The 22,364-nt window shown below is 42.1% G+C and overlaps 1 protein-coding gene across 5 annotated transcripts in view; it reads left to right on the top strand.

Annotated features, from left to right (window-relative positions):
* grin2ab (glutamate receptor, ionotropic, N-methyl D-aspartate 2A, b) overlaps positions 1 to 22,364 on the top strand; it is a 131,693-nt gene that overhangs the window by 97,753 nt on the left and 11,576 nt on the right. For all 5 annotated transcript variants that reach the window (XM_082535270.1, XM_082535271.1, XM_082535273.1 and 2 more), the window contains 8 exons: positions 3,978 to 4,183; positions 7,593 to 7,707; positions 7,810 to 8,012; positions 14,569 to 14,737; positions 17,016 to 17,169; positions 18,662 to 18,787; positions 21,006 to 21,235; positions 21,978 to 22,138. In XM_082535270.1, the coding sequence (XP_082391396.1) occupies positions 3,978 to 4,183; positions 7,593 to 7,707; positions 7,810 to 8,012; positions 14,569 to 14,737; positions 17,016 to 17,169; positions 18,662 to 18,787; positions 21,006 to 21,235; positions 21,978 to 22,138 (1,364 nt within the window). The remainder of the gene's footprint in view (positions 1 to 3,977; positions 4,184 to 7,592; positions 7,708 to 7,809; positions 8,013 to 14,568; positions 14,738 to 17,015; positions 17,170 to 18,661; positions 18,788 to 21,005; positions 21,236 to 21,977; positions 22,139 to 22,364) is intronic.

The following is a 22,364-nucleotide window of genomic DNA, read 5'->3' as shown; positions in this document are numbered from 1 at the left end:
ATAACTTCTCCGTTTTGTGGTAAGCTTTTCTTTGGCTGTCACTTCTTCACCCTGACCTGTCTTATTTGGCTCAGCAGAACTGAAATGCTTTTACACACTCACTCACATAAGCTCAGCGATTCTCTGCGCGATCAACCTCTCACATGTTTAAGCTTGCTGCGGGAGATTTCACTTGTCATGTTTGCATAGTAAGCTAACGATTAATAAGACGATGTCAGAGGAATTGGTGCACAAATTTTCATCACTCACAGATCAGTGCTGTCGCTCTCTATACATAGTTCGCACGATTGCAAAGTGAAAGCAAAAAACAAGCGCAAATTCAAACGCGATTTCAATATGTCACATATTGACAGTGGCTCACCGATGCCAATGACATAATTACCCAGCTACATTTCTGAAAGAATGCGAAAGCATTGACATATATTTTTCCTACAATAGCCCGACGGGCAGGGAAGAGATAGATTTTGGTAGCCCGACTGAAAAAAATCGCTAGCTCCAGGACGTCGGGCTAGCGATATTGCGAGCCCTGTATCTGATTGAGGAATCACTCATCTTTGGAAAAGAGAGTTTATTACAGAGAAATGTCTCTTTCCAAAATAAAAGCTATACTATCCGCTTCTTCTGGGCTATATTCTCAGCAGCATAAGGAGAATCATGTGCTAACAGCTGTCTAAATGACTCGGCTAAAGTTAGTAGCATGCTTGTTGTTTTTGTCTTTGCACTAGGATGATGTCGGCGTAAATGTGCAGTCATATTCGTTGTGTTCCCACTAGTGATTTCAGGTTAATCTCGTTGAAATGACCTTAACGCCACAACACGGCAAATCTCCGTTAACGAGCTACCGCCGATCGCCCCGTGCATGGGGCTAGACGGCCAACACGTTAACGAGCTAACTACGCTAACACACTAGTTCCCTCCCATGTAATTGAGCATTGCATGGCACATCCAACATACTGTTTTACTTTAGTCCATGACTCGCTTACCTTCAGGGTCATACGTCACATGAAAACCAAAATAATTCCAAACGCCAGATCTGAATGGGGGAGGTCCATGTTGCAAGGAGAGCTTAACTTCTGTCTTGCTAGCTTGCCCTGCACTCTTCCTTCTGACTATGCTGTCTGTGTTGAGCGCTCAGTGGATCTGCGCTCGACAGTGCAGCCTAGGCGGAGTAGTCGAACGCAGATTCACTGAGCGCTCAACACAGACAGCATCGTCAGAAGGAAAGTTGATAAAATAAATTACAAATGTTGTATTGTTCGATATATATGCGTACCGAACCAAAAGCACTGTATCGAACGGTTCAATATCGATACGAATATCGTTGCACCCCTAATATATATATATACAGTGGGGCAAAAAAGTATTTAGTCAGCCACCGATTGTGCAAGTTCCCCCACCTAAAATGATGACAGAGGTCAGTAATTTGCACCAGAGGTACACTTCAACTGTGAGAGACAGAATATGAAAAAAAAATCCATGAATCCACATGGTAGGATTTGTAAAGAATTTATTCGTAAATCAGGGTGGAAAATAAGTATTTGGTCAATAACAAAAATACAACTCAATACTTTGTAACATAACCTTTGTTGGCAATAACAGAGGTCAAACGTTTACTATAGGTCTTTACCAGGTTTGCACACACAGTAGCTGGTATTTTGGCCCATTCCTCCATGCAGATCTTCTCGAGAGCAGTGATGTTTTGGGGCTGTCGCCGAGCAACACGCACTTTCAACTCCCGCCACAGATTTTCTATGGGGTTGAGGTCTGGAGACTGGCTAGGCCACTCCAGGACTTTCAAATGCTTCTTATGGAGCCACTCCTTTGTTGCCCGGGCGGTGTGTTTTGGATCATTGTCATGTTGGAAGACCTAGCCTCGTTTCATCTTCAAAGTTCTCACTGATGGAAGGAGGTTTTGGCTCAAAATCTCACGATACATGGCCCCATTCATTCTGTCCTTAACACGGATCAGTCGTCCTGTCCCCTTGGCAGAAAAACAGCCCCATAGCATGATGTTTCCACCCCCATGCTTCACAGTAGGTATGGTGTTCTTGGGATGCAACTCAGTATTCTTCTTCCTCCAAACACGACGAGTTGAGTTTATACCAAAAAGTTCTACTTTGGTTTCATCTGACCACATGACATTCTCCCAATCCTCTGCTGTATCATCCATGTGCTCTCTGGCAAACTTCAGACGGGCCTGGACATGCACTGGCTTCAGCAGCGGAACACGTCTGGCACTGCGGGATTTGATTCCCTGCCGTTGTAGTGTGTTACTGATGGTGACCTTTGTTACTTTGGTCCCAGCTCTCTGCAGGTCATTCACCAGGTCCCCCAGTGTGGTTCTGGGATCTTTGCTCACCGTTCTCATGATCATTTTGACCCCACGGGATGAGATCTTGCGTGGAGCCCCAGATCGAGGGAGATTATCAGTGGTCTTGTATGTCTTCCATTTTCTGATGATTGCTCCCACAGTTGATTTTTTCACACCAAGCTGCTTGCCTATTGTAGATTCACTCTTCCCAGTCTGGTGCAGGTCTACAATACTTTTCCTGGTGTCCTTCGAAAGCTCTTTGGTCTTGGCCATGGCGGAGTTTGGAGTCTGACTGTTTGAGGCTGTGGACAGGTGTCTTTTATACAGATGATGAGTTCAAACAGGTGCCATTCATACAGGTAACGAGTGGGGGACAGAAAAGCTTCTTACAGAAGACATTACAGGTCTGTGAGAGCCAGAGATTTTCCTTGTTTGAGGTGACCAAATACTTATTTTCCACCCTAATTTACGAATAAATTCTTTACAAATCCTACCATGTGGATTCATGGATTTTTTTTTCACATTCTGTCTCTCACAGTTGAAGTGTACCTCTGGTGCAAACTACTGACCTCTGTCATCATTTTAAGTGGGGGAACTTGCACAATCAGTGGCTGACTAAATACTTTTTTGCCCCACTGTATATATATATATGAAGATTACAGATTAAAATATCAAATGTAATTGTGATAGATGTTTTATGATGGGCTGGCTGGTTTCGACTCTTGAACGCTGTTAAACTCTTTATAACCTCACGACAGCAAGATTCCAGGAAATCAGAGCTTCCAGCCAAAACAATTACTCTGGCAGTTGAACCCTGGTTGCAATATTGTGTTTCTACCTGTTTTTGTTTGTCCGTAGATCAGACAAGCAAGACAGAAATTCTTAATTAGTAGGGTTAAGAGGGGCTGGCAGGCAGATGCGATTACATAGACAAGTGGCGTTGTGTGTCTGTGCAGAATTCCCAGAATTTGTGAAACTTTATCTTTAATCCATGTATTACATATTAAAAGATGCTTCAAAGACAAATCATGTTGACCGCTAATACAGTTCATGTCAGAGCATACTAATTTACAGATAATCCAGCAAAAAGTCATCTTTTACACAACTTTGTACGTAACAACATATGATCAGTCCCAAAGGCATAAAATACTCACATCTCAAAAGCCTTTCAAATGTTTATTCTCCTAATTCTTCTCCATCTCTGGCTCGAGTCTTCCTGTTTGTGTTGGGTTTCCGCCTCTGATTTCTTTCTCAGTCATGGATCTGACTCTACAACTAAAGCCAAAGTAAAATGTAAAAACAAAGTACTGTAGGGTAGACAGACAGATTGCTGTGCCTGCATTTTTTTTCTGATGTTTGCTCAGTCTGCTTCAGAGAGATAAAGTTTGAGCTATACAGTTTTTTTTTTTCAATGACAGCTGCAAGATGTAGGCGATACCTGAATGAGTAATTCAGTTTATAGACATACAGTCTGTTCACACGCATCTAGTAGCCAGCTATGAATTATTTCCGGAGGACAGACAGAACCAATAAATCATCCGCCTGACACCTTTGAGAAATGCATATGGATGTTTCAAATCTGGGGTAAAAATGTCAAATTAAACTAAACTTGAAGCTTACAAACCATATGTGTCGTTTCTTAGATGTCCTCTCATCCCCCTCTCAGGTCTTCCCCCTGGGTATGATCTCTGTGTCCTATGATGACTGGGAGTACCCGCTCGAGACACGGGTGCGGGATGGGGTGGGCATCATTTCCTCTGCAGCCACCTTCATGTTGCGGGAGAAGGGAGAGCTACCAGAAGCCCAGAGCAGCTGCTACAGCACAGCATCAGACAGGAGCCCGGGGAAGCTCCCACCTAGTGCCCTGCGCAGGTGTGTGTAACTGTGGATGTGTGACGATTGCGAGGAGATCAAGGTCCAGGAACTTGCATAACTCGGTTGGCTTTGTGGCTGACTGTTCGGCAGCCTTACATAACTCTTTTTAATGTAGTAATGAGAGGGGAAGAGGAGAGAAAGGAAGCAGAGATGACAGCAGTGTTAAACACTGTGATTTCTAATGGCTTTTAACACTGTTAGATGTTGTGTACACGGCTGCTCGGTGTGTGAGCTCATTCTGCCTCCTTAGCTGGGAGACCTCAGGCAGACCTCCTTGTTGTTGCCACCCTGTGTTAACTAGAGCTTAGGATGTGTCTTGTGTATGCGTGTGTGTATGATAGTGTGAACCTCTGCGTGTGCACCTTGCTTCACATCGACTGTCATTAAGTTTGGATTAGAGCAGGTGTTACTAGCTTTGTTGTCTGGATTTCTTTTTTACTTGATCTGTGGGGGGCTCATACAGTGTATGTCAGAAGGTGTGTGTAGGTGTGCATACCAGCATGCAAGATAATGTACTCTTCTCTGAAGTCTCTGTGATGTACAGGCGCGCACATACACACAGAGAAACACAAGCATGCAGATTCATACTGAGCTACTGAGCAGTCGCTGCTACAGGGCCGTTAGCTAAACTGCCTCTGTAAAGTTTTTTTTCGGAGTGATATTGTGACTGCATCTTGAATATGAAGCATGCAGTGGCTAATATGCTGTTATAAATTCAGAAGTCTATATTAAACTAACTGAAAATATAAAGGTCATGTTGCTAGGGTCTGCACATTGGTGATGACTTATGAGCTGGCTCATTAGAATGAGAGCCACAGTGCGATTTTCACCATTATGGCTTTATTATCCCGTTTTTCTCTCCCATTAGGCCGCTACAGTGTATATCAAGGCATATACAACACTGCTGTTGTTGACAGGTTGATCCAATATAACTCAGACCTCGACAGGAACTCAAATGTTTATTCAGAGCTCTATTCTTACTGTCAGAGGTACCTCATTTGTCTCACTAACTTATTAGATAGAATTTGCATATTTGTCAAAACAACTGCAGCCAATTTTTTTGTGATAATAAACTGACAGGTTGGATTTCCCCCACCCTGATTCGGAAAAGTGGTGAGGCTGTGATCAGGATTCTGCATACATTAGTCTAGATACAATCTTGCCGCAGTGTGCATATAAACAACGCGAGGTGGGGAGGAATAGGACAACATAATCCGGCACTTAAAAGACACTATCAGACCCGCCGGATTTTCTGTCATTCTTGCTTGACAGGAATTAATATCTCAGACTCTAGTTGAGCTTATTTGGTCTCCACAATGATACAGGTTTTTACGGAAGGTTTGTCCTTGTTGTAAATTTCAAAAGGTTATTCTTTTTGATGGAACCAGTGTAGCGTGCAAACCCCTAAGCTGTCACTTTCCTCTAAAAATATGCTCTCTGCCATAATACAGAATTTGGGAAGAAGCCTGCCTTTCTTCTTTATTCATACTTTCATAAAAGTGCTCAAAGAGTATTTCAGCTAATAGAAAAGTGCTTCTCACATAGTGGTAGCAGGATCCACATTAAAAACTGCACTTACTGAAGGAGGGGGTTTCATATATTTCTATGATGCAACTCTTTCTTCCACGTACTACTTAAACCTCTACTGAATTTCTAGGCGATGATGATACATTTATATAAAAATCGCTGAACCCACTTCATAATGTAGCTTTACATTTCATTTTCATTACACAAGGAATCACAATACAAACAGGATCTGGTTCTCCTGCATGCCTCAAAAACACAGCGGCGTCTTTCGTTTACATCAGAAACTTTTTTTCCCCCAAAATGGTAACAAACCTGAAATAGGAGGCGACAGCAGTTTCCCAGAATAAACTGCCACAGCGTTTCCGCTACATGTACTCAGCCGTGGCGATGCGCTGTGACAAGGGCATCACCTGCTGCACCGGGAAGATTTTTCCAACACAAAAAAATATATATTTGTCTTGACGTGCCCCTTATAGTCCAAAGCATTGTGATCTGTGACAGAGGTAGGTCTGGTTGTAGAGTGAAGCCTGTAATGTTTGGCTGTGTAGGTTTATATTTAATTATTGTGTTTGCTGGGAGAGGACATAACTAAACCGCATATATCTATATTTACTTATTTATTTATTTTGCAGTGCCAGTACACGAGGGAGACGGGGACCTTTTGTTTACTTTTTCTCAGTGTGAGTGGAGCCAGCTTTCACAGAGCACAGGCCTTTTTCCAAGTCTTTGTAAGAACAGATGATTAATGTAGCTCCCTCTAATCCACTGTCCGACTACAATATTTATGTGTGTTAACTCTAATACCTCTCCTGGAGATGGGACAACATAAAATCCCACCTGTTTGAACTGGAGTGTAATTATCATAGTTTTCAGCTGCAGGGTGCGTGCTAAACAGTGCTCACACGGTTCTTTTTATGCATCTTGACTTGCTGTCGCAATATCTGAGTGCACGCATGACTCCTTCATGGCCCCGTGCCCTGGTTAGCTCACATAAAAAACCTGCTTTTAACTCTTCCTTTTTAATAGTAATTCAGATAATGTATGTTTAGATAGCTGATGGACTGAGACAGTTTTCTTCTGGATGAAAAGGGGAATCTTGTGCAGAGTATGAATATGTTTATAAAGCAGATGTTTGCCTTCTGAAATATTCTGTTTTAGCTGAATGATATTTCATTTGTACGGCATCACACGATGCGGTGTCGAGATGATTCAGACAATTTCTAATAAAACAGAACACAAGGTGTCAGAGAAAAGGTGTTGTCTGTATTGGACAGCTGCTGTCCTGCCTGTGATTCAGTCTTTAAGGTAAACGTTCTTGGACAGGCCTTCTCTCCCCTAGTGGGAATCCACACTATTATCCCAGTCCTCACATGCAGAAATCCTCTCCTTCTGAAAATTGTTTCACTGGAGCGAGTGTATCTTTAATCCCCATATCACTGTGTGTGATCATTTACTTCTCTCTGCTGCTTCGCTTTAGCGAGTGTGTAAACGTTTCAGCATAGGATCTGTTTGCGTATGCAGGACAGCTTTAGTGAGTAAAAGAGTGAGGGCAGCCTTGTTGCACCAGAGACTTGTCCTTCAGGCATATATCTGTGGAGAAATCAATGCAGAATGTTGATGGGAGAGATACATGGCCTCTGACTCTTCCCACTCCTACACACAAATATATGCACGCACACGCGTACACACTCAGGCATCTGCGCACACATGGTGGGTGAAGACAACATTGATTTGAAGTGGAGACACTTGCGGTGATTACAGAGTGCTTAACTTGTTATTCTGAACGTATTTGCTGTTGTGCACATATACAAACACTCCAGCAGATGCAAATCAACAACAAATCTTCCTGCACCCCCCCCCCCCCCCCCCCGTGTTTCAGACACATGATGCACGTGTGGAATGAAGGCCGAGATTTATCCTTTACTCCAGACGGTTACCAGGCCAACCCAAAACTGGTGGTGATCGTCCTAAATGTGGAAAGGAAGTGGGAGAAGGTAACAAATTAGTGCGAAAATTGAAAGAAAAAACTTTAATAAGATGTCTTTTTGTGGATTTTTGGAGTGATTTTTGGTGTGTTTTTCCTCCCGTGCTCACAGATGGGCCGCTGGGAGAATGGGACGTTGTCGCTGATGTTCCCGGTGTGGCCGAGGTATAACTCCTATGGGGACGAGGATGCCGATGAAAACCACCTCTCCATTGTCACTCTGGAAGAGAAACCTTTCGTCATTGTGGACAACGTAGACATCCTCACTGGCACCTGCATGAGAAACTCAGTGCCCTGCCGCAAACACGTCAAAAAGTAAGTACCTGCACCCACACCTGCCCACTGCCCACATAAAATCACAAGCCAGGTTGTTAGCCATACTTCGCTACAAGAGACAGATACCTGTTTGTTCTTCGAATAGGTTCAGTCTCATTAGGACACAGGTAGTGTTAGTTCATCTGTTTGTGTATCTCTTGGCTGAACAGAATCACACCTCTCTAACCAGTCTCAGTGTGTCTGACAGGATGATTGTCAATCAGCTGCCCTTTGTTCTTGCACTTTTTGGGATCTATACTGGGCCCACTCGTTTTTAGTTTATATAATAATGATTCACCATCTGTTTGTCCTCTAGTCTGAAATCCAAATGTACAGTACGTAGCTTGCACTGTAATCGAGGCAAACTCGATTACGCTTCAGCACAACTTAATACTAAACTCACAAACTCTGCATCCCATGTTACAACTTGACTGAAAACGTTCGCACCTATAAGAGGAGCAGCTTTCGCCTAGCTCGATTTTTGTATTCTTTTCCCGCTGTCTGTTCTTTGCCAGTGTTGTACAAGATAAAAGTCTTGTGTCAGAGACAGAACCGACACACACAGCCCGAGTTCTCATTTGGTTCAGAGGTAATCATTTCTGTCAGCATTAATAATTAATTGCTCTCTGTTGCTGTCAGCTCGCTAATGCCAATCTGTCGGTATACTCGATTTTTGTTTCTCCTGCCGCTTTAGTGGCAAGTGCAGCCCTCTGTGGTTTTATTGTTTCATTAGTTCGGTTTGATTTGTGTTTTATTTTAAATGCTCTGAATGTGTTGCTTGTTTTTAAATATTGCAATACAGCTAATTAGTAACCCTGCTTATTGTTTTCCTCATATTGCATATTGTACATTAACACTGCTCTCATTAAGGCCGTGCGTGCTTGGATCCTGGAAGAATGTGGATATTACTCATAATGGGAAAATTAAACCCCCCGGTGGTACTCTGCACCTTTCATGATTTGGGTTTTACGTGTGACTTGGAGAACTTATTCAAAATATTATTTAATACAGTTTTTTCTTCCTGATTTTTGTTTTCTTAAAGAGGTTGGCTTGAATTTATGGGTTCAAAAACAACCAACGGATCTCTCAGCCTGAGCTTGATTATAAGATCTTTTGATTCTGCACTGAAAAAAAGGCCATGTTGGATTTACTTGATTCAATAGTGGACATTGGTTGCACACAAATGTTTTGCTTTGGCAGAAACTTAAACAATTGTGTTCAATCAACGCAACTTTTTCATAATCAATAAACATGTGCATTTTGTGTTCATAAAACACGATTGAAACATGTTTAGATGAAGTAAGTTGAGCTCTTGGAATATTTTAATCCTTCACAATTTTGTCATTGTATTTCAACACTATTAAATAACATTTACCCCAATACTACTTGCTCATTTAAATACTACATGTTGTCTTCATATTACATAATGTTCAACAAAGTCTAGAGTCTGGTAAACATAAAAATTTAATGGATCTACAACAACTAACATCCTATCTTTATCCTGGTTGCAGGGGGGCTTGGAAATAACCCTGAATTGTTAGGCAGGGTACACCCTAGACAACTCACAAGTCTGTCACAAACAACCATTTGCACTTACATTGACAGGTAATTTAGAATCATCAATTAACCTAACTCTAACAACTGCACGACTTTTAACTGTGGGAAGAAACCAGAATACCCAGAGAGAAACTAGTGCAAACTAGCCAGATTGTGGATTTGAACCCAGGATCTTCTTACTGTGAAGCAACAGCACTAATTCAATTCAATTCAATTCAATTTTATTTATATAGCGCCAAATCACAACAAAAGTCGCCTCAAGGCGCTTCATAGATACAGACAAAAACCCAAGAATCATATGACCCCCTATGACCAAGCACTTTGACGACAGTAGGAAGGAAAAACTCCCTTTTAACAGGAAGAAACCTCCGGCAGAACCAGACTCAGGGAGGGACGGCCATCTGCTGCGACCGGTTGGGGTGAGAGAAGGAAGCCAGGATAAAAGACATGCTGTGGAAGAGAGACAGAGGTTAATAACAGATATGATTCAATGCAGAGAAGTCTGTTAATACATAGTGAGTGAGAAAGGTGACTGGAAAGGAAAAACTCAATGCATCATGGGAATCCCCCGGCAGCCTACATCTATTGCAGCATAACTAAGGGAGGATTCAGGGTCACCTGGTCCAGCCCTAACTATATGCTTTAGCAAAAAGGAAAGTTTTAAGCCTAATCTTGAAAGTAGAGATAGTGTCTGTCTCCTGAATCCAAACTGGAAGCTGGTTCCACAGAAGAGGGGCCTGAAAACTGAAGGCTCTCCCTCCCATTCTACTTTTAAATACTCTAGGAACAACAAGTAGGCCTGCAGAGCGAGAGCGAAGTGCTCTAATAGGGTGATATGGTACTACAAGGTCATTAAGATAAGATGGGGCCTGATTATTTAAGACCTTGTATGTGAGGAGCAGGATTTTGAATTAAATTCTGGATTTAACGGGAAGCCAATGAAGGGAAGCCAAAACAGGAGAAATATGCTCTCTCTTTCTAGTCCCTGTCAGTACTCTTGCTGCAGCATCTTGGATTAGCTGAAGGCTTTTCAGTGAGTTTTTTGGACATCCTGATAATAATGAATTACAGTAGTCCAGCCTGGAAGTAATAAATGCATGAACTAGTTTTTCAGCGTCACTCTGAGACAGGATATTTCTAACCTGCTTCCTGACAATATTCTAAAAATGTTTTCTAAAAGGGAACGGGGATACAATTTGAGGGGGGAATTAAATTTAAAACATCCTCGTATCCGTACAACATTAAAAAGTTTTTGTATACTGTATACTGTACATGTGAAGAGTACATGCAGTATACTAAATAACTGGGTTTAAGACAGTTGTTTGGATAAAGCTTTTTGGGCTTGATCAGGTGACCCTAAACCTTCTCTTAGTTAGGCTTAGTTATGTCAACAGGTCTGGGCTGCTAGGGCAACCCATGATGCACTGAGTATTTCTTCATTTTTTCACTCTCTATGTGTTTATACACCAGTGTGCATTTAATCATTAGTTATTATTCGACTCTCTTCCACTGTATGTCTTTTGTCCTGTCTCCCTCCCCTCACCTCCAGCCGCTAGTGGCAGATGTCCACCCCTCCCTGAGCCTGGTTCTGCTGGAGATTTTTTCCTGTTAAAAGGAACTTTTTCCTTCCCACTGTCGCCAAGTACTTGCTCACAGGCAGCCGTCTGATTATAGTCTTTACCTTCCAATAAAAAGCACATTGGGGCTACTGCTATTGTGATTTGGTGCTATATCAATAAACTTATTATTGATATGTGGTATTCTGTGAAACAAGCACCTTATCTTGGCATCAACACAGTGTTCAGTAGATTAGAAAATGTTGATCATCAGAGGCATTAAATTTCTTTCAGCCTTTTTTGTTTTCATACCAAGAACATAGCTTTCTGGGCAACTCCGGGGCACTCAGTTATGTGTAACAATTTTAGCAGAGGTTAATTTATGTTATAAAAAAAAGAACAAACCCCAGCCTGCACCACGCCTGGAGACAGAAAATGAAAAGATGTTTCATGTGGGACGCTGCCCAACCTTTTGTCATCAGCCATCTGGAGTGCTGCAACATCCACCAAGCCGGCCTCGTAAAGTATTCTGTTCAGCAGAACGCTGCAGCCTGCCCTGCCGTCAACCTCCCCAAGTTCTCCCTGCGCTCCCCACCTCCTCCACACTCTTCTTCCTCACTGGCTACCGGTGGCTGTTCGCATCGAATTCTAAATTCTGGTCCTGGCGCTCAAGGCTCCTCGGGGAGTCGTGCGTCCATATCTGCAGGCTGCGGCCTATCCAAACTCACCAGCTTGTGCTTTGTGCTCTGCTACAACTGGCCACTTAGCTCTCTGCTCCCTGCGGCAGCTTCGTCGTCATTTCACCTGGCCTTGACTTCTTCTTCTTTTTTTCTTTTTTTTTTGCTCTTGCTCTTCCCCAACAGCAAAATGTCCTTTCTACTCCAGGCGGGAAAGCAGAATTGCTCCATATCCTGTGTTGTAAAATATTCCCTTGAATATCTTGATTCCTCACTCACATTAAAAACAACCCTCATACCCGTTTGCTTAAATTTTTTTCTTATCATTATTTTTAGCAAGTCTTTATCTGATATCTGATGTCTTTATCTGGATCCCAGAACATTTTGTTATCTGTTATCAGCACTCTTGACAACAGTATCACAAATTCACACAGGCTTTGCCATGCTACTTCATTTAATGTGATTATTTTATGTGTGTGTGTATATATATATATATATATATATATATATATATATATATATATATATATATATATATATATATGACAACATAGTACACTTTTACTGTTACTGTCCACCTCATTGATTGATGTTTGTTCTGCACTGCATGTCATTTGTGTTGCAACAAATTGATAATTTTTCAGTTGATTTAAGATGAAAATGATGAAAAGATATTTTTGATAATAGGCCTTTAATAACATCAAATATAGATTCCTCAGATGTCATATCAGTTCAATGTGTTTTAACGTACATGACATTTGTTTTTAAGTCAGCCCAGCAGAGAGCTTTTGAGCCTTTTTTCAGCAGCGGCATGTCAAACAATACTGAGGACTCTTCTCTTTGAAAGAACTTAAAAGGCATTATTGTAGAGGCTGAAATATGTCGCATGCCGTCTTGAATGTATAAACAAAAAGAAGATATTTTTCAGATATACAGTGAAAGTAGAACTTTCTCAATTAAACTCCTCTTGGATTTGCTCCATTTATCTACTTTACAAATGGACACCTCGACCAGTGGCTCTCCGTGACAAGATAAGGCAGCTTTTCTATTTTGCTCATTTGCACATTTTGGATGTCCAGTTTGGAGCCCCTAAATATGCATTATAATCGACTGAGGTTAATTTTGTCACTTATTGAGTACCATATGTGTGCTTTCATTAACCACAACACAGCCCTAATGTTCAACTAACATCTCTTTTCTGAAGCATTCTGTGTCATCAATGCGTCGGTTCATCCAGACAGCAGAAAATAGTTGAAATTGTTCAGGATAGTCATTAGCGTGGGTTAGCATAGATAGGATAGGATAGGACTGTCACTGCTAACCACAGGGGAAGTGCAAAAACTCACCGGTAATTACTTTCTTTGAAGATTTCTTTAACAGCCGGAAGCCACCATATTAAAGGTTTTGCATCTGTAGAACTCAAAGAAGGCAGACGGGAGATGCCTCAGAGAAATGGATGCATCATAACAACCTCTGAGATTATCAGCACTGCAGGCAAGGACTATTAGACATCTGAATCACCTCTCATACAGAGCTTAACTTGTGACCTTAACCAGTCATCCGCTAGAGGGGATTGCTCTAAAATCTGAGGTAAAAAGACAAGTTTCTTCTACACTTGTCATGTTTATGTGCAGCACTTCATGTGCAGATGTCCATACATCTGTATACAGTATCTAAACCCCTACAGCTGCTACATTTACACAGTCACTACTTCCATATCATTTGCATCTGTTTGTTGTTATGAAAATAATCAAAGAGATGTACTATATGTGAACCTCAGACAGCCTGTTGGTGTGTGTGTATATGTGTCTGTGTGTTTGCATGTTCAGAGAGAGCCCAGCTGGGAAAAACGAATGTATACAGTATGTGTGCATTAGAACACCTGCGACACTGAGATTTTACATACTCAGACTCACTCACGCGTACGTATACGATGCTTGCTCTGGCTCTTTCTGTCTCTCTCGTACACGCAGTAATGATGCGCCGCAGATACAGTCGACTGCAGTTAAAGGATCTGTTAATCCTTTGATGTGTCGTGTCTTTGACAGTCGTTCTCGGTGTTCTGTGCGCGTGAATCCCTCAGTTCTTCATGAACTTTCTCCTGAATTGGAGTCAGCGAAAAAGGCAAGTGAAAAGGTCACAGAGCTGCTGCTCCCATCCGCATACAGTACGCTACATCAAAGATTGCTGACATGGGAACGGAATTAACTTTTCATGGAAATGCTTTTGAAAATGCTGGTAGGGTTTAATAGATTATGAGAATCATTTGATCCAACAATGCAGTTTAGTTCACTGCTCTGAGGTCCTCGGGGACGGCTGTCAGAAAAGTTTATTCTGTGCATCCTATGTGTGCGGCTGCGGAGTTTTTTGGGGCAGCATCTTCCTACAGACGAAAGCTGAGAAACACCGAGGAGGCAGAGCGAAAAGGACACAGAAGACAGATGAGGAAAGGACAGCTGATATTTTAATTATGTGGGTTGGTTGTTCTGTAGAGCCTGGCTCTATTTAAAGCCCAGTAGCTTATGCTCGGTACCCCTGTGTTTTCATCTGGTTTGGGTAGCTGGCACTAAGGGAAACACACAGTCCCTCACACACAGACTGAAAGCTCTCTCTACCCTTTAGTAGTGTCATAATTCTAGTTTTACAGTTTGATGGAACCACCAGATGTGGAGCGAGCAGGCAGCTCGCACAGTTACACACATAACACTCAAATGTCCTCTGATATAAAAAATGACCTAATTCTGTTTGTGCATATGCTTGTTGCAGTAACAGCACATCAGGAGGCGCTTATATTAAGCAGTGCTGCAAGGGTTTCTGCATTGACATTCTCAAGAAGATAGCCAGGAATGTGAAGTTTACCTATGATCTCTACCTGGTCACCAACGGGAAACATGGAAAGAAGATCAACAACGTCTGGAATGGCATGGTTGGAGAGGTACTGCCTGTCTCTCTCTTAATAAATGAATGTATATTCTGTGAGTCTGACTTTCTGTGCAAGCATTTCAATTAACAATGATATGAAATAGAACTTTAAGTATAGCAGTGACGTAGTGCTGCCTGCTAAGTTTTTTTTATGCTTACGCTACCAGGCTACTTTTGCAAAATGAAACCTGTTCTCTCTCCGGGCGTAATATAATGATGTTCTGTGAGATGCCACCTGCGTTTCCTAATTACACACAAGATGTCGTTTAGAGTTGGTTCCTTCACATACTGGCACACAGATATATTGGCAGCCTTTAGAAATCAACAATGCCCACGTTTTCACTTAGTAGCTAGTTACAGCTAGTTACAGTTTGCCAGCACTGGGTTGGATTCCCTTTTGCCTTCAGAACTACCGAAATTCTTCATGGAACAGTTTTAGCAAGCCGCTCGAAACATTGCTCGCTGATTTTGATTGTCTAAGATGTGAAAATCGCATTTCAGCACATCCCAAAGGTGCTCCGTTGTTTTGAAATCTGTCAACTGTTGAGGCCATTTGAGTACACTGATCTCACTGTCATGTTCAAGAAACCAGTTTGAGTTGATCTGAGCTTTGTGACATGGCGCATTATCCTGAAGCAGCCATCAGAAGACAGGATGGATCCATGGTTTCATGTTGTTGACCTTTACTTCCAAAAATCACATTAGAAATCCAGACTGATAAGACCAGGAAAATGTTGGTATGCCTGTGCAAATTGTAGCCTCAGATCCTTTGTGTGGTCTTCTGCTGCTATAGGCCATCTGCTTCAAGGTTGGACACTTGGGACCTTTGTGTTTTGTATTTAATTTGGCTTATTTTCACTTTCTGCTTTGGTTTAGGCACCAAACGAGACTCCCAAATACCCACATTTAGTTACGTTTATTAAAAGATGCAGTGTAAAATATGCTTCTTCACATTAGTAATGACACTTGTTGACAAATGACAAGTTAGGGGTGACAGACCTATCTCACTAACCATAAACCGGTCTGTCAGGGCATCGTGGGTAAATGAGCCATGCTAGTTTGGCCAAATGAGTAATAATTGATGGTCCTAGAAACGTGAATGGGCTGAGAGGCAAGGGGCCAGTTAAACAATAATATTTAGCAAAGTAAAAATGAATAAGCCGTAAGGGGGGGGGGGGCATTTTTCCCACTTTCATTTCCTTTAATACCGATAAAAGTGATTCTTAAAAAATGGATTGCTAATGGGGTTTTTTTTAAAGAGGCTCAGTAATCGCAATTGTTTTTTTTAATTAAATTAATTAATGTCTCAGTACAAGAGCAATACTGTTTAAGTGGGATGAACTTGAAATAAACTGCAGTGCCTGTGTTAATTCTAATGAGGGAACTTGTAAATCTAATGACTTCTTTTTATTACTTTAAGGACAACGATGGAGCCCTGGGGGCACCGAGGCATGTTTTAGACTTTGGCTATAAAAACAATGCGATTAGTTGGATCAGTTCAATGTTTCTGGTTGTTTCACATAGTTTGTTATCAATATGAAAAACATAGAATATCAGCTTTGCTCTCAAACCTACAGTTTGCACTCTCAGATCTCAAAACACAGCACTGGGAGGTACTCTTTAATCTGTTTTGATTAGCTTCAAAGTGTAACAGAAATGCAACGACTGCCCAGCCGCTTGTTTCTTTTCACTGAACAGTTATGTCCGTGGGTCCTGATTTAAAAAGGGGACAGGACACCATCAGTCTTACCCAATTCCTATCAATTATCTTATCTGGAAATGATTTATTCAGCCACAGATCATATTAAACCTAAACGCTGCCACAGGGAAACCTTTAAACTGAAATTTACACCAGAGATAATGAAACCTGACATTACGATCCACAGATCGTTCACGGATCAGACCACTAGAAGCCTTTCAACAATTACATTTGAAAAAGAAAAGCATAATATTTTATTTCCTACTAAAAAAGACATCTTCATGAGCAGAATGTCCCTCTGTCACAATACACTGAGACATTTACAAATGGTGGCACAATGAAAAAGACAGCTGTACTTTCACTTTTCATCGGATTGGCTGGAGCTGCCCTCCAACTACGGCTGACATTCCGAGTTATACCCTGTGATACAATGTGATATTTCACATCCAAAATAAAAAGCAGGAAAAAGTCAGAGTGAAACTGTGTGATGTTGTCCAAATATTTACAGAGCTCACTGTATTTATTTCTGACAGTGTAGGCAGTAAGTCATGCTCTCGGTATAACAGTGCTTCTCTCTCTCTCTGGTTGCTAGGTGGTGTATAAAAAGGCAGAGATGGCCGTTGGCTCGTTGACCATTAACGAGGAGAGGTCGGAGGTCATCGACTTCTCTGTGCCCTTTGTGGAGACCGGCATCAGCGTCATGGTGTCACGCAGCAACGGGACCGTCTCGCCTTCAGCCTTCCTCGGTAAATCCATCGCTCTCTTTTTAACTCGACCCCCTTTTTTTTTCTTTTATTCTCTGGCAGTCCCCCAACTCAGTTGACTACTGGGGGCAGAGAAAAGGGGAGGTGCTTACATGTTGGCGAAGTCTTGCACATAAAATGGAATATTTTATTCAGACAGTATATGCTGGCCAAATTCCACTTGTACTCTTGACTTTATCTGAGCCTCAACACCCTAAGCACATTAATATTTCTACCAGAGCAGAGGAAGTGGAGCGTGCCAGCTGTTTTTTGAAAAGTCAGCTCAGACAAAGCACTCTTGATACACCCCTCCCCCCTTTCCTCTCCCCTGCCTTCTCCTCCTCTCCAGTTGTTCAGACGACTAGGAATTGAAGCGCTCCTCTGTGGTTGCCTAATGTCTTGTATTGTCATTGGAGCGAGGCAGGGAGCGAGGGGATGTATTGGACCATGCGTGTGTTGGTCCCAGCGTGTCAAGCCATGTGTCAGTATGCACGTGTGTGTGTGCTGGGAGAAAAACAAAAACAAGATATTTTTGCGATATTATATATACATACATATATATTTATATATATTTATATATTGGGACGTTTGTGTAGTGAGACAAGGATGTGTGGAGAACGAAGGTGCTGTGGCCGTATGTATGTTAAGGGGTGAATGCTTTGTGCGTGTATTTATGTTAAAGCTTATTGTATGATTGCGTGCATGTATGCATGTGTGTGTGTTTAAGCAAATGTGTGTGTTGAGCCTGCGCCAGGGTATCAGTGACGGTTCAGTATCTCGCACTCATATTAGAGGCACCTCAGCGCACAATCTCTCAGGGTTGGCTAACTCTGGCAGTCGCATACTTACACATGCAGTGACACACACACACACACACACACACACACACACACACACACACACACACACACACACACACACAATTTGTCTGGGTTCAATGTCTCTGGCACTCATCCCGCTCTCTGAACTCCTGCCCTGCTACACACCAAACACACAAATAGATCACATACACATGCCCACAGCAGGGCACAGCAGATCACTCTGGGCTTGGTTCCTCTCTCTCTCCCCCCCTCTCTCTCTCTCCCTCTCTCTCCCTTTCTCTCTCTCTAACCCTTTCCTCTACCATCTCCCCCGCCCCAGGCCTCTCCCTCTCTCTCAGCTCTCATCCAAGGGAATAATGAGAAATATGGAAATGTGCTCCGTCAAACTCTCTGTGACTAACTCTCCCTCTCCTTCCCTCCTCTCTCACTCCATCTGTATCCCTTTTTCCCCTCTCTGTTTCTTCTCTATCATCATTTCCTCACTTTATCTCCCCCCTCATCCCTGTTTTTTTGTGTGTGTGTGCGTCTCTTCTTTTATTTCCGCGAGTCTGTCTGCCTCCACTTTCCCTCTACGTCCCTCACTCCTGCTCCTCCACGATATCTCGCTGTCTCGTGTACTCGATTTGCCTTTAACTCTTTCTGCTCCCTCTCTCTCTCCTTCTCCTTCCTCTCAGAGCCCTTCAGTGCATCGGTTTGGGTGATGATGTTTGTGATGCTGCTCATTGTCACAGCCATCGCCGTCTTCCTCTTTGAGTTTGTCAGTCCGCTGGGCTTCAACCGCAACTTGGCCCAAGGCAAAGGTAGACTTACACACACACACACACACACATACAAAGAATATCACACCAATCGTTTTTCCCAGGAGCAAGACGCCCTGAAGCAAAAGAAGTGACCTACTCTCCCAGAACTACCAAACCTGGAATCTGAGGCGTCATCAAAAACCAAAACTTGGAGCTTCCCTGTCGGCTCTGAATTGGAGATTAATGTTGTACAAAAGGTTGTGACTTAATTTAACATTTAAATCAGCTAAAGGCCGATCCAGAAGTAGCAAGTGAATGTTTTTTCCTTTGATTTTCCACTCAGCACTTCTGAAAGTTCAGGAAATCTATACAATGTGTTTAGCTTGCTGTTTTTTTCACCTCCCACTGATTGAACAATGAGTGCTTGGTTTAAAACTTTGTAACTAGATTTTTAACCTGAACATTTAGATCCATTTAGATTTGATTGAAGCCACAATTTGGAGATCTGATTACCTCTTTTGCTTTTTTTCATCTTCTTTTTTGTCTTTTCCTGTGAAACATATTAATCTGAAAAACATTCATTTGGGTTTGGCTCAACCCACCAAATTGGAAATTAGATCAGTTAGTGGACAAATTTGTTTGAGACTTTGATTTGATTGGCCAAAAACTTTTTCCACTATTTCTTTTTTTTAAAACCCAAGAAAATGCTTGTTCTTCACAGTGACATTGAAAAATGCTCAGGTTGAGTGCATTTTTACAAAAATCATCCCCCTGATTCTATTAAATTATAAAGCACTTTTTCCTTCATTTACAAATTATGTCTCTATTCTAAAATAGGCTGCCAATTATAAACACGTATTGTTTTAAGCATCACATGATGGTGAGGAGAAGGAGGTGGAAGAAGAACCTGTGCAAAAACACAGTCGGGTGTAAGAAAAAAACAAGGGTTTTCTGATTCTTATTGTTATTATTATTTTTTAAATTCATTTAAATACTTGGAAGTTAAAAAAGACGTTAGAAGACGTTACAAAAATTTATTTAATTCTTTAGTTTTTCATTTTTCTGTTGCAAATCAAGGTCAGTGAAATTACCATATTAGTTACCTTAGGGTTAGGGTTGGGCTGGTTAGATGCCATGATGTTGAGGGGCTGGGAGAAATACATATAAGCTCTTCGACTTCACAGAGAGGGGTTGAGGCCATTTTGGATGTTTACTGAAGTTTGGTTTCTCACTCGAAAAAGGGTTAACAACCAGTTGCTGTTGTTTTGACAGTAGAATGTTTCCCTTGCTCAACAGGACTTCCTTTGTTGTATTTTTCATGTAAAATATTGCAACATATGTTGACAGTTTGTTCTGGACCGCAGGCCTGACCAGGCTTAGCACTCGGACTCGGTCATGCTCTAGTATTACTCACAGAAAGTATTTTGGTTTTATCTTGATGAAATAATATATCATTTAGCATCATTCATGATTAATGGTGTCTTCACAGATGTGCACATTTGCATTAAAGCACTCCATATACAATATCAGATGGCAGCTTTTGAACTGTAAGTAAAAAAAAAACAAGCTGAATGGCCCCTCTCCTCTTTAGCCCAGAGCACACAACATCTCTAAGTTGTCCATGAAGAATTTCAAATATTGATTCCCCCAGACCACAGGACCGTTTTTCCCTCAACTTGAGCTTTAAATTGTGTTTTTCTTGAAGAGTTTGAACTTACTGTTAGTGCAGCAATGACCTGTATTCACCAAGATTTTGATTTTCTGTAGTATTTCTGAACCCGTGCACAGAAATTACCACACATTACTGTAATCATTTAATAATAAAATACAATACAATTTTATTTATATAGCACATTTAAAAACCAGAGGTGCTTCACAGAACCAATTAAGAGCAATAACAATGTATATGTAGATAATAAAACCCCCAGTTTACTTTGTATTTTTATGTTAAGAAACAGCTACTCACGTTACCAAAAACCCTCATAAGTTCTGCTGGGTTTATTTTCTTTAGCATTATACAACTTTTCCAGTCTTCTGTTGCCCCTGTCTTAACTTTCCTTTTGAAACATGCACCATTTTCAGTTAAATGTAGTTGAAATGACTTGTAAGTCATTGCATCATTTTTCTAATTTACATTTTACACAAAGTTCAAACTTTTTGAAGTTCATGTTGTGAGTTTAAGGTTTTGTACACGGGTCCTTTCCCCGTTTTTTGACTTTTTCTTTATTGTTGCTCCTTCTTCTCCCCTGCCTGGTCCCTGTCTCCGTCTCTCTCACAGACCCACATGGCCCCTCATTCACCATTGGTAAGGCCATATGGCTGCTGTGGGGTCTGGTGTTCAACAACTCTGTGCCTGTGCAGAACCCGAGGGGCACCACCAGTAAGTTCATTGTCTCGGTGTGGGCCTTCTTTGCTGTCATCTTCCTGGCCTCCTATACTGCCAACCTGGCTGCTTTCATGATCCAAGAAGAGTTTGTGGACCAAGTCACTGGACTCTCTGACAAGAAGGTGGGGTTAAACACACACAAATGGACATGTAAACACACACGCGCGCACACACACACACACACACACATTCACAGTCAGGGTTGCTCTTGTAATGGATGCCAGCCCTGCAGCCAGACAGGACTCTCTAGGGAGCGCCCTTGGGCTTCAACAGCCCAAACCCTCTGGCCGTAGCTGTCACCACACTAACACTGCCAGCACAGCAGACCTACAGGCACACACACACACACACACACACACATACACACACACACACACACACACACACACACACACACACACACACACACACAAGCTGCATAGATCAAAGCCGTGTGTGTTTGTGTTTGGATGTGTATGAGTGTGTGTGTGTAGTTTCCTGGGGCTGGCAGTGTCAGCAGAACCCCAGCAGTCTTACGCTATACTGGACACACAATGATGATGACTGATGAGTCCACTCCACTGTCTCTCCCACCTCCTTCCTCCTCTGTCTCTTCTTGTCACTCTCCACTCTTCCTCCTCTCTCCTCTCCCTCTCCTTCGTTTTCACACTTTAGCTCCGACTCCTACTCTCGACCCCCCCCCCCCCCCCCCCCATTTTTTCACTCCTACTTTGTCTTCCTGCTGTCTCTCACCACTGCTCTTCATCTCTGAGCCTTTCTGTTTTAAAGTTTCTCTTTCCCTCTTTGTGCTCCTGTCTCACGCTGTCTTTTCCCCCTTTGAACAATATGTCACTATTTCGCTGTACTTATTTTTCCTCACTGCAGTTCCAGAGCCCGTACTCTTATTCCCCTCCATTTCGGTTCGGGACGGTTCCAAACGGGAGCACCGAGCGCAACATCAGGAAGAACTACCCAGATATGCATCAGTACATGACCAAATACCATCAGACCGGCGTCGTGGATGCACTAGTCAGCCTCAAGACCGGGTACTGTTAACTTGTCAAGCCAACTCACATCAAGGAAAGATTCTTTATACCTGAGGCGGTCATTCTGTTGGCAAACACCACATATGCTTAAGAACATGTGAAAACAAACACAAAAAGAGTCATTGCATCATGCAGGAACTCGACCCCATGGGGCTAAACAGTAGCTTATGCTAAAATGCTGCAGTAACTGTGCTGAGTGTTTCTGTCATTGACATTGTCTGCAAGT

The sequence above is a fragment of the Aulonocara stuartgranti genome, assembly GCF_965226115.1.
Source record: "Aulonocara stuartgranti genome assembly, chromosome: 6".
NCBI classification, from domain to species: Eukaryota; Metazoa; Chordata; class Actinopteri; order Cichliformes; family Cichlidae; genus Aulonocara; species Aulonocara stuartgranti.
The sequence above is the reverse complement of the archived record's forward strand: the minus strand, read 5'-3'. Positions and strand labels throughout refer to the sequence as shown.